The sequence below is a fragment of the Falco cherrug genome, chromosome 12 (assembly GCF_023634085.1).
Source record: "Falco cherrug isolate bFalChe1 chromosome 12, bFalChe1.pri, whole genome shotgun sequence".
NCBI lineage: Eukaryota > Metazoa > Chordata > Aves > Falconiformes > Falconidae > Falco > Falco cherrug.
Window position 1 is genome coordinate 10,085,967 of NC_073708.1, and position 11,976 is coordinate 10,097,942.

At 59.1% G+C, this 11,976-nt stretch overlaps 2 protein-coding genes across 2 annotated transcripts; one reads left to right on the top strand and one right to left on the bottom strand.

Moving 5' to 3' along the window:
• Positions 1–1,255: 1,255 nt before the first annotated feature.
• Positions 1,256–4,703, bottom strand: LOC106631759 (1-phosphatidylinositol phosphodiesterase-like). Its single transcript, XM_055725088.1, has 2 exons — positions 4,104–4,703; positions 1,256–3,890 (listed from the first exon to the last, which is right to left on the bottom strand). The coding sequence occupies exons 1-2, from the start codon at positions 4,258–4,260 to the stop codon at positions 2,821–2,823; spliced, it is 1,227 nt and encodes a 408-aa protein (XP_055581063.1). The 5' UTR covers positions 4,261–4,703; the 3' UTR covers positions 1,256–2,820.
• A 343-nt stretch (positions 4,704–5,046) lies between these two features.
• HTATIP2 (HIV-1 Tat interactive protein 2) lies at positions 5,047–7,606 on the top strand. The gene is made up of 5 exons (XM_055725089.1): positions 5,047–5,316; positions 5,391–5,498; positions 5,582–5,719; positions 6,454–6,515; positions 7,088–7,606. Exons 1-5 carry the CDS (start codon positions 5,158–5,160, stop codon positions 7,311–7,313), a joined length of 693 nt encoding a protein of 230 aa, XP_055581064.1. The 5' UTR covers positions 5,047–5,157; the 3' UTR covers positions 7,314–7,606.
• The last annotated feature ends 4,370 nt before the right edge of the window (positions 7,607–11,976 follow it).

Consider the following 11,976-nt stretch of genomic DNA (forward strand, 5'->3'; position numbering starts at 1 on the left):
CCCCATCAACCCCTGCCCCATACAGAGGAACGCTTGTGTTGTTTTTGCTAGAAGCTCCCACCCGACGCTGGCACAGCCTGTTCCCCTCCTTGTGCAATGTCTCCCTGCAAACCGCAGAGGAACCGAGTCACCCTGACACAGCCCGTCCGGCTTGGCTGCTGCCAGCGATACAGGGGGCACCTTCCTGGGGAGCCCCTCTTGCCCCTGCTGCTTGGGGAGGGCTCAGCAGCCTACCGGGGCAAGGGGGCACCCAAGCAGTGCCCCTGCAGGAGGTGAGGACCCACATCCCATCAGCATACAGCCCCGCTGCTGCCATCCCCTTGCTCCACCCTGGGGACTGAGGCTGCTCTCTCTGAAGCTTCAGAGGCACCTCCTGAGTGTGGGCAGGGGGCGGCTCCCCCTCACCACAGGTGCCCCCCAAGGGGTGTTTGACCCAAAGGGTGTCCCTGAGCGGCAGGGTGCCTTTGGGCATGTCTCCCAGGGCGACGCCTGGCCTGCAGCCTGAGCAGCTGGATCCTCCTGTGACAGCCCCAGAGGAAAGTGGCACCCGATAAAATCTTTCTCACAATTTGGGTGTTTGCCCACAGGAAGGTGTGTTATCTGTGTGCCACCCTGGCTTGCAGGGTGTGAGATGGTTTCAAGGATTAGCCAGGACCAGAAGCATGGGGCTGCTTCCAAGACAGCCCAGGGGCTGTGGCACCCTGCACCCCCCACCCACAGGGACCTCATGGCACTGGAGCAGCCCTGGCTACGGGACACAGAGGTAGTTTTGGGCAAATCACTCCTGCCCACCTCATCTGGTCCCTCTCAGAGACATTTCTTTAATCTCAGCTGTAGGACAGCTTTTTGTCTCATGCCTTTCCCCAACTACGCCAGTGATGGAGACCCTTTTCACTGTGCACTGCTACCAGCTGGGTACTCCTGCCCATGCTGCCTGCTGAATCCCTGGCGCCTGGTAGCAGCAACACGTGCATGTGGCACAGATAAGGGCTCACCAAACAGGATGCTGGGGGCGTAGATAATGCCGAAGTTATCTCACGGCTTGTGTGGTAAGGAGTAAACAAGCAGCTCTACCCACCCATGGAACCCCAGGCAGCACCTCTGCCCTGCCAGTGAACTGGGGCACAGGGTGGGTACTGGCTGCTGGGGTGCAGCTGCGGGGATGTGCCACAGCCCTGCTGCCATGCAGGCAGCCCTTGTCCTCAGTGACAGCAGAACCACCCAGCCTGCAGAGATGCTCCTGGGAACTGTGATTGCTCTGCCTGCACCCTGCCCGGCTCCCCATGGCACCGTGCATCCCTGGAAAGCTGGGACAGGCCACCGATCTGACTGCCCCTCCCTTGATAGCACCCATCTTCCTGGCATGAGAGCAATACCTAGAGCTTTCATGCTGGCTGGGCACAGGGGCGGCCCAGGCAGTGGAGGTCTGACAGCCAACGGAACAGGCCACTGGCACCCCAGACATCACCAGTGCTTTGTCACATGTCCAGTTTAATGCAGATTTATCACAAAGCAAGTCCAGAAACAGATTTCTCTGTCTGTCACCTCCAACATCCCCTGCGCGCTATTGCCTACTCCCCTCCGTCCTGGCTCATGGCAGCACAGGCTCCGTCCTCCCCTGCTGCCTGCCCAGCCCAGCGTCGCCGCAGCCCGCCCAGGGCCAGCAGATGACCATGCTCAGCACCAAGGGCTGTGTCTCCAGCCAGGGCCAGGCCCTGCAGAGAAAACAATGTCCTTGCCTCTGGCCAGGAAATCCTGCAGCATGCCCTCTGGCAGGCACTGTGCCAGGCTGCATTTTTCCCCTGAGACAGAAGCATCTTTGAGGGTGTTCTTCACCTTTTGACAGGACAGGGCTGAGTTTTCCTCTTCTCTTTCTCACCTCCTTGCTTCAGTGCAGCTGGCAGTTTGATGCTTTCTCCCCTGGGATCCCAGTTATCTTTCTGCTTCAAGGAGCTACTGTGTCCTGTGGCTCGCCGGTCTATTTAAATTGCGGATTTATTTTCTGCAGGTAGGGCAGGTGCTGGCACAATGTGCATTTTAAGCACATTTTGGTTTTGTGGATCTACAAACTCTCCTGTCCACGCTGCCTGTGCTGTTGCAAACTGCTGGGCTTTGTCCTGTGCAGCATCCCCCGGCTGTGTGACCCCAGGGAGGGGGTAGCCCCATCTGAACTGCTGCAGCTGTGGCCATCCAGCTTTCCGTGCACGGGGCCAGCGGCGCTTGCTGAAGTCACCTCTCTCTAACAGTCCTGACTTTTGGGGCAAGGCCCTGCAAGAAAAAAACAAAAGCTAAAATAACGAGGGGAAGTATGTTCCTAACCATTTACTGTCATCTTTGAAGTGAATTCCTCCTCCTCTGACCTCTCTCACAGCTCTACTTTAAGAGCGAGATGGTTACAAACACCAATTTAACTGTGCTTCAGCCATGGACAGAGGGGTACGGGCTCTTTCACATCTGAGCAGCAAAAGCAAAAGGTCCTTTCTGCACTTTTTTCTGCTAGGGAAGGCAATATAGAAAGTGCTTTCCTAGAGTAATTTTATTTACCCTTGAAAGGAATAAAGGCTGTTTTGCAGAAAGGCATTTCAGGTGGACTCGCCAGCCCAAGAGGAGGCCTGGCAGGACCTTTTCCCTCTGCCTCTCCCTGCTGCTCTGCTGGGGACTCAGTCAGCCCAGGCCCTGCCAGGACTGTACCCAGCTCCTCAGGGGAGAGCTGCGTGCAGGGGGCAGCTCCCCAGACCGCCTGAAGCCACCAACCCTCCTCTGCTGCCTCTGGCGCTGTCACACCATTGTCACATGAAGGCTTCCTGGTGCCAGCAAGAGCTAGGAACATGCTTTTGCTCTACTGGGCGCTGATGTCTTTCGGCGGAGGTGTGAGGCCGGGAGCAGTGTCCGTCCTGATGGGCACCGGCGTGAGCAGCGCGTGGAGCTGTGCTGTCTGTGGCGCCCATCCCCTCTGCCGCGGGGGTGCCGTGAGGGTACTGGGGGGGTGCCAGGGGCTGCTGTGATGGGGCCACTGGTCTGTGGGCTGTTGCTCTCCACAATGAGCTGGAGGAGCCCTGCACCAGGGAAGTCCATGATGACCACTCCCCAGCGCACGGGCTGCCTGCCCCGGCGCCGCAGGTGCTGGTAGCAGCGGGGGTTCACAAAGCGTGCCACCTCCTCGGGACAGGTGAAGAGCCCATTGCCTGAGCAGAAGGTGAGGTGCATGGTGGCCGGGTCCCCACTGGCTGCCCTCTCCAGGTGCCGCCGGGCCCGGGCCCACTTGCGCTCCAGTGAGAGGACGTTCCAGGCGTCGCTGATGCTCAGCTGCTCGTAGGGAATGCCCAGCACCTCCCGCGCCAGCGCCTCCAGCACCACAATCTTCCCCCGCACCTGGCCCAGCGTTGGCACCTCTTCCCGGCACCACATGCAGCTCTGTCCCTCCTCTAGCAAGCAGCGGTGCAGCCGGGCAGCGAAGCCAGGCTGGGAGAAGATGGGCAGCTCCTCCTTGATGCGCATGAGCACGGCCTCGCTGGGGTGAGCACGGAGGAAGCGCAGGGTGCGGCGCAGGACCCCCCGCAGGCTGGCCCGCTGGAAGGTGCAGAGGTGGTAGACGTGGAGCTCGCCCCGTGCCAGCTTGCAGCGCACATCCAGGAAGCGGATGCCGGCCGCCAGCTGGGCCTCCAGGCTCCAGCTCTGGCACCGCAGGCGCTGGCCACCAAACAAGCTGAGGGAGTCGTGGGTGCCAGGAATGGAGAGGCGGGAGAGAGGCAGGGCATCAGGGAGCCCTGCCATCCAGTCAGGGCAGCAGGCTGCCGGCTGGGGAGTGCAGTCAAATGCCGCACTGCGCTGGCACTGCACCTCCATGCTGCCGGGAGAGCGGTTGCACTTGGCCAGCCCACCGAGCCCTGCTGTGGAGGAGAAGCAGACCATGAGCAGCAGGAGCACTGTGTGGCCCCCACGCATCCTGGTCCCACCCCTCCCCAGGGGTATCCCCACCACCCCATGGAATCCTATAGCGTACCACGTGCCCTATAGGCATTGCTGCCAGTACCGTATGCTTCCCCTCCCACTCTCAAGCACTCATCCTGCTACCCCTGGCTCTTCCCAGCCCCTGCACCCACCTGTGTTCCCTGCGGCTGCGGGGTGCAGCCCGCTGGACGGGGCGCTCGACAGTGGGTGCCAGCGGCACAGCGGCACACTGGCAGGTGAAGCGGGATGCTGGCCATTAACCCGCTGATGATCATGACGTGCATCCTGCCCCGCAGGTAGCACGTGCATCAGAGATTCATCCTCAGCCAGGGGGAACTGTCGGCAGACACGCCAGGCTGGAAAATCGCCTGGCTGATCCCGAAAGCAGCCATTCAGGCCCCTGCACCTCCCTCCTCAGGAATCAGGACAAACAGGATTGGGGTGCCATGGGGCTCCTTGATGCTACTCATGGGAGCAGCTGCACCGAGCGCCCGGGTGCCCACATGCCCGCTCGAGCTATGCCCCAGTGGGACCCGGCCTGCCCCGGGGACGATGGCAGTCATCCCCACCGGGCGGGCATCTGGAGCAGGGCCTCTGTGCCTAACAGCACACCCCAGGACCTGCTCAGCGAGGGTCCCCTGGGGAGTGGGCTCCATCTCCTTGCTCTTCAGGCACCAGCAGCTGCTTCACACTGGAGTCACCAGGGAAGCTGCCACGGCTGTGGCAGGTCCAGCGCGGGTGGCAGGGGGGGTGACTCACCCCCTGCCTGGAGGACACAGCTATAGGGCGCCCCGTGGCACTGAGCCCGGTGCTTTTCAGGGAGGGTCTGCCTGGCAGGTCACAGACCCTCTGAGCCACCCCCGGCACACAGCCCCTCCACCTGGCCTGAGGGGCACGGAGATCCCCCCGGGGACACTTTCTGCATGGGCTCTGCCCCGCAGGGACGGGAGAGGGGACACCAGCAGCAGTGAGGTAGAGGGGGGTCCCCCGGGGCAGCCCTTTGCTTAGGCGTGGGGGGACACAGAGACCCTGCAGCCTCCCCCAGTCCCTGAGAAAGGGCTGCTGTGCCTGCCTGGCGGCTCTCCTGTGGGCAGGCGGCAGGCAGGCGGCAGGCAGGCGGCAGGCAGACCGGAGGCAGGCGGCAGGCAGACCGGAGGCAGACCGGAGGCACACCTCCCCGCCCGGGCCTGCTTCCGCTCCCCCATCATGGCGGCAGATGGCGGCAGGGCCTGCTTCGTGCTGGGCGCCTCGGGGGCGACTGGCCGGGCACTGCTGCGGGAGCTGCTGGCCCGGCGGCTCTTTGCCCGGGTGACGCTGGTCAGCCGGCGCCGGCTGAGCCTGGATGAGGAGACGGAGGCGGCCGTGGTGCGTGGGGCCGGGGGTCCCGGGGCGGCGGGGGGCGGCGGCGGCGGGCGCGCTGAGCCTCGGCCTCCCCGCAGGAGCAGGCGGTGGTGGACTTCGAGCGTCTGAGTGAGCACTCCGCCGCCTTCCAGGGGCACGACGTCGGCTTCTGCTGCCTGGGCACCACCAGGGCCAAGGCTGGGGCGGTGAGTGGGACCCCCTTGGGGGGGGCGGGGGGCTGCCTGCCCTCCCCTGCCATGCTGACCCTCCGTCTCCCCTCTGCCTGCAGGACGGCTTCGTCCGCGTGGACCGGGACTATGTTGCGCAGGCAGCGGAGCTGGCGCGGGCAGGGGGCTGCAAGCACTTTGTCCTGCAGTCCTCCCGGGGGGCAAACCAGCACAGCCGCTTCCTCTACCTCCGTGTGAAGGTGAGGGGGCAGCTGTGGGGGGGCTCCCGGTGCTTCTGCAGGAGTCACAGAACGCGGGGATGCTCTGGATCGAAGCAGGAGATGAGGGTTCAAGGGATGCAAGTGGCTTGGGGGGTCCTGCTGGTGCTGAGGGACAAGGGCAGGGGTTTGGCTGGGCAGCCACGCGAATGGCTTTGCCCAAAACGGCACAACACCCACATGCGGCTTCTGTCTCCCGCTTCAAACCACCCTCTGGGGTCTCCAGCCCAGCCCCAAGCTGGGATAGCTTCACAGCCAGGTGGGGAATGTCCAGGGGAAACATGAAGTGTCCGGGGATGGGGAGCCCACAGGCTCCCCGAGGGGCACCATACCTACTGCAAATGTTCTTTTTCCCCGTATATCATGTGCTGCAGCTCCCAACACCTGCTGGGCTCAGCGCTGTCTGCCAGTGCCTTCTGCCAGGATCCCTAGGGCTGGACACCATGTCCTGATGCCACCTCTCCGGAGCAGGCAGTTGCAATTAGCATGATGGTTGCAAGGGTGCGCTGGTGACCCACAGTCAGTGGTCCAGACCCTCACCCAGTCCTGCCTTTCCCTGGAGAGCTGCTGGCTGGCTGGCCTGTACCTGCTTTGCATGGGCATTAATGCCATCCTGCTCGCGGCTGAGCAGCGCTCTCCTGCCAGTTCATGGGGCGGCGGGGATGGTGCTTGCAGTCACCCTCATCTCCTTTCATCCTGCCTAACCGCTCTCACAGGGAGAAGTGGAGAACCTGGTCCAGGCTGTTGGTTTTGATCGCTGTACCATTCTCCGGCCAGCGTGAGTAGCGGTGGAGGAGGGCTTGAGCGGAGGGTTTGCCAGGGCAGGGGGCTGGGAAATGGAGAGAGAGAGAAAGGATGCATAAGGTTAGGGCTGGGAGGTGGCGGGGGAGTGGAAAAAGCCACCAGCTGCAAATGCAGCTCCTGGATGAGCGCACTGCTTCCCAATGCTGCAGGGAGCATGCACAGCAGTTTCCCACAGCCAGTCCCAGTCCTAGCGTCACACGCCATGCAGGAAGAGGCTTGGGTTGAAAGCAGAGGTTGGGGGACATAGGCCAGAGCTTCTCTCCGCACAGACCTTGACCTCATGCAGTGAGGATACTCACCTGTATCCCTTCAGCTGTACTGTGCTCTTGCTGCCCGGGAGAACTAGCATCCTGGTTGTGCAGCACTGCAGGGAAAGGAGCTTAGTGTCCCTGGGCTCAGCTCAGTCGTGTTTTAGGGCCCTGCTACAGCCGCACAGCCTCCATGTGGGTTTAGCAAGCTGCCCCTAGTGCAGCTGGAGAACCCAGTCTCTAGCTTTTCCCCAGGGAATGGTTTCAGCCTGACCCACCTTACCTCCTTGCTCTGCAGGGTGCTGCTGTGCAAGCGTCAGGAGTCCCGGCCCGCGGAGTGGATAGCCCAGCAGTTTCTGGGTGTCGTGGCTTGGGTCTTCCCCACCGCTTACTCAGTGCCTGTGGAAACGGTGGCCAGGGCTATGGTGGCCAGCGTGCTGCAGCCAGGCAAGGGGAAGGTGGAGGTGCTGGAGAACAGGGCCATCCACGAGCTGGGAAAGGCAGTGCCACAGCAGGGCACGTAGGGCAAAAAGGATGGGCAGGAAAGAGCTTGACTCACTGCTCAGATGCTCCTCTGGGCCAAGAACTAACGCACGCATGGGAGGGGAGCGTGGTGCTTGTGTTAATGTGGAGGTAGAGGTGCACTTCTTTGCACGGCAGCTGATACTGTCAAGCGACCAAAAATGTGGGTGCTGGCTGGTGGGTGAGGAGAAACAATGTGCTCTGCTACTTGGATCCAGCATGTGAATCCAGGTAAAATGGTGTAATCCAGGCAATTTCTTGAATTCAGGGCTTAAATAAAGTCCTATAACTGTTCTGTTTGTGTTAACTTTGTGCTGAAATTGTGTCTGTCACCTGCACACTGCCAGCCCAACCGCATCTGTTCACAGATCATGTCTTTTGGAGACACTTCAGGGCATGCACGTGGGCAAGGGGCCATGCTGTAGATGGACATGGGGAAGCAGGGACAGCACATGGCTGCCCACGCTGAGGCTGCACCCCCCAGAGCACTTGCTGGCACCAGTGCCACATGGATAGTGGAGCTCCGGGAAGCTCAGCAGCAGTTGCTGAGGTGCCCAGGGTGGTGGCTCTGCCTGCAGTAGGTGGCTGCAAACACACAGCCTGCCCTCACCAATCTGCTCTGGGTGCAGAGGGGCCACTGTGGGGGTGCTGGTGTTCAGTCCTGGGCTATCACTTAAGTAGCATAAACACCATGCAAATACTTGCGTTGACTTGAAAATGCCTGTCCCCACAGGCTCCTCTGGGCTTTCCTTACGGATACAAGTAAACCGAGCTTGGCCCTGTGTTCCCAAGGGTGCTCAGTGTGTGCCAGCGGTGAGGCCAGCCCCATGCACGTGTCGGCGTGGGCTTGTCCCTGCCCTGTGCTGCCCAGGTGCTGGAAGGGGAGCAGGTCCCTGCTGCTGGCACTGAGCAGGCATGAGGAGCAGCACCGTGTCCCAGCCCCGGCTGTTCTCAGGCCTCATGCTCAGGGTCGAGGAACTCGGTGGCTCTGCAGCTGGGACGCGGGACTTACGTGACTCCCAAATTCCCAGCTGGCCAGAGTCCCAGTGCTCTGGGTAACGCTGCTTTCCAGGATTTTCTCCTCTTCGACCTCACCCGTGGCTCCTGTGTCAGTGACTTGGATGTGGTGAGCAGAGGGAGCCTGGGTCTCTCATCTCCTTCCTTTACACAAATGTTTTCATCATCGGGCTGGATCTCAGAGGCTTGGTGGAGGCAGTGGGATGGTGCAAACCCACACTAAGCATTAATGGGGAGCAAAGGAAGAACTGTACCGGAGCACACCCTCAGCCATGCATGGGGCTTAGTTTAAATGTAACAAACGAGGAGCCACGGAGCCATAATCAGCGATCAGACTGTGCTGGTGAGAGCAAAAGCAATACCTTTAGAGTAATATTTAATGTCAAAAGGGAAATGAGAGGTAGGCTGGTCAGGAGCATCACACAAGTATGTGAGTGGTGTTGAGCTGATGTAGCACAAGAGCTGCTGAAGCATGCAGCGTTGGTTGTATAGGTGTAAATGCACGCCAACGCTCAAAGGGATTTTTTAGAAAAGGTGATGTCGTTATATAGGGGAGTGGAAATGAAGATCTGAAGTGGTAAGACCTTAAAAGAAGTGAAAATTGCATACAGGTGAGAGAATAAAAAAAAAGAATGCAAGCTCTGGAAAGTTACAGGTGAAAGGGAAGCCACAGAAGATCTGAAGAAAGCATCCTGAAGGTGGGGAAATTAGTCATGACTGTGTGAGAAGCAGAAAGCTCTCCAGAGAGCCCCAGGGACAGGGCATGAGCAGGTGCTGTAAGAAAGAGTGAGCCATCACAGAAAGGCTTGCTGAGTTACTTGCATTGGCCTTTGCTGTGAAGGAGCACACGCTAGCATCATTCCTGAGGGGACATGCATTTGCATGACTGTCCCAAAGCACTTGGGGGGTGGGTGGGGATATTTTTAACCCCGTATTTAGAACACATGGTTAAAAAACTGCCAGAAGGAGCTCTCGGATGAATTGCCAAATACATGCCTGAGTGAGAATTACAGTGGTCCTCTACCAAACAGTCAATGTTGTTAAACATGATGCTGATTTTTAAAAAGTTCCAGTGGGAACCAGGAAACTGCAAAACAGCGCGGCTGCCTTCTATAAAAGGCAAATTGTTAGAAGGGATAATAAAGTCTGGAAATAACAAGGCCCAGGATAAATCTCATGTAATGGGAGATTCCACATGGCTTTTGAGGGGGCAGTTGCAAGGCAAGGCACAAACCTCGAGTGCTCTTGGAGGAAACCAGCCATTGTGTACACAAGACAATCTGGTCCTCAGAGTGCACTTGGATCTCCAAAAAAGCTCTCCCAGAAGGGCTCTTAAAGAAATTAAGCTGTCGTGGGAAGAAAAGGAAGGTCTGGGTAGTTTCTTATTGGAAGTATTTTCTTAGCACTCTAAAGCCTTGAAATGCACAAACCAAACATTTCTTACTGGACAAAGATCTGCAGAAAATACAAGCTGTTTCTGTGTAACTCTTGTTTCTGTGCAACGGTATATGGTTTCTTTTTCGGTGTTGCAGATCAGTCTCTGCTAAAATGTACAACTGCAAACCCAGCACATGGTATAGCTTCCTTATCACCCTCTTGCATGGAGTTTCTCCACTCATTTTGGACCTCAATTTCCCCGACTTGCTCTGCGCAGTCATTAAACCCCCACCCTAGGCCTGTGGAGGAGAGTAAGAGCATCCGTCACTGAACTACTGCAGAGCCACAGGAGCAGAGGATTTGCCTGCCCAGGGCTGAAAGAGGTAAAGTAGGTAAAAGTCTTGAGGGGACAGACCCAGTTCCTCTGTGGGGTCTCACAGGGCAAAGCTTCAGGCTCCTCCGAGCAGCAGGAGGTCTGCAGGGCTAGAGCCGTGTCCCTGTGTGCCCGGAGCAACTGCCTGCTAGCCAGGAGCAAATGGCCCCAGGAGCAGCTGGAAGGAGAGCACATAAGGGTGCTCGGTGTCTGCTGGACAGCATTTACACAAACCGCCTGATCCCACAGATCCAAGGTCCCCTGGGATTTCGATGCTAACTTTATTACTGAAAATTAGTGAGAATAAGTAACTGTGTTCCCAATGGCTCAGCAGCTGAGTGCGAGGCTGCGGGGGTTTCTCGCCCAGTCCCGTGGCCCTGCTGTCCTCCCCAGCCCTGGAGCTGTGAGAACCACTGGCACATCTCGCCCACCCCCCACTGCCACCCGCTGCCCTCCGTGCCAGGATGGGCCCAGCCGACTGGCAAAGCACCCTGCGGACAGCACCTCAGCCTCAAAGGAGCTTTTCAAAACAGCCACCAAGCTGGCAGGCACTGACCCCGCACGTGGGGTACCCTGGTGACAGCCCCAACATGCTTTCTGGGCCTGAGAGCAACAGGTGCAGCCCAGAAAGTGTGCTGAGCTTGCAAGGTTGCAGTGCTTTGGGGGGCAGGGGGCTGCACCACAGCGGCTGGGAGATGGGGCAGCTGGGTTATTCCCAAACTGAGGCACTAAGAGCAGAGCCTGCCCTGACTGCTCTCGGAAAAGAGCAAGACAGCAGCAGCCTGTAAAGGAGTAAAGTACTTCCATCCTCTGCAGCTGCCATCGTTGCCTTCCCGGCTCTGCGAGGCACAAGGGGGGTTGCTGGGGACGTCAATGCCAGGCAGCGGGAAGGGGCAGCCCCCAGATGTGGCACCACTGCCTGGGTACATCTTGGGGATCTCTAATCCTCCCAAGCCCAGACAAATGTCATTCAAAAATCTCATCCTCTGAAATTTTAGGCTGTGCTTTTTTTTGTTCAGTTCCCGTTACAAACCAGTACAAAGGCAGCCCAGCTCTCTGGGGAGGCATGGTTTCTAGCAGACCGCTAGCTTTTGCTTACTGCACCCACATGCTGAAACATAGACGTTGTGCTTTCTGCATAATTCCAGAGCAGCAGGAGACAGGATTGCAACGCAGGTCTGAAGTCCATCCAGGAGCCAGAGCCAGCACGACTCTGACACTGCTCCACGGGGGAAAGGGGGCCCAGTGCTGAGGGGGCCGCTGGGGCTGCTCAGGGCAATTAGGGCCATTAGTGCCCTTGGGGTGTGGACAGCCAGACTGGGAGCAAGGTCTCTATTCCCAGCTCAGGGCTGTGCGTGTTAAAACAAGGCACTCGGAAGCACATTTAAGGCACATAGTCACTCAGGCAGCTGAGGTCAGGGACAGGCATGTGGCAGGTTTTTAGGGTGAAGCCTGAGCCCCCGCTCCCAGTGGGACGCTCAGGGGATGCCCTGGCTGGGGTGGAGCAGGGGATGGAGGCAGAGCGGAGCCACACACCCTCTCTGCACCTGTGCCAGAGCAGGTGTAATTGCACAGGCACCTGTGTGGGGTGGCAAAGACCCATGTGGGTGTGAGTGGGTGCCCCCACACAAACTGCAGAAGAGTTTGTGCAGACCTCCACAGCCACCCTGCGTGTGTCAGGGCTTTCCCCTTGCGCTAGCTCTAGTCCAGCCATGCAAACCTGGGTGATGAGCCATGCCGCAGGTGACCCTGCTGTGGACAGGCTGTCACATCCTAGCTGGAAGGCAGGAGGGAAATGCCCAGGACAGCCGTGGTTACCCTCTCCAAGTGCTGCTAAGCTGTGTTAGGATGACTCCATTGCAGCTGTTGGCTGCAGTGCATCCTCCCCTCAAGCGGCC

Bases quoted from the DNA above. Each gene is read 5' to 3' on its own strand.
- LOC106631759 (XM_055725088.1), bottom strand. From the start codon at position 4,260: ATGCACGTGCTACCTGCGGGGCAGGATGCACGTCATGATCATCAGCGG. The intron at 3,891-4,103 runs GTGGGTGCAGGG...TCTCCTCCACAG, and splicing joins CGCAGCCGCAGGGAACACAG to CAGGGCTCGGTGGGCTGGCC.
- HTATIP2 (XM_055725089.1), top strand. From the start codon at position 5,158: ATGGCGGCAGATGGCGGCAGGGCCTGCTTCGTGCTGGGCGCCTCGGGG. The intron at 5,499-5,581 runs GTGAGTGGGACC...CTCTGCCTGCAG, and splicing joins CCAGGGCCAAGGCTGGGGCG to GACGGCTTCGTCCGCGTGGA. The intron at 6,516-7,087 runs GTGAGTAGCGGT...CTTGCTCTGCAG, and splicing joins TGTACCATTCTCCGGCCAGC to GGTGCTGCTGTGCAAGCGTC.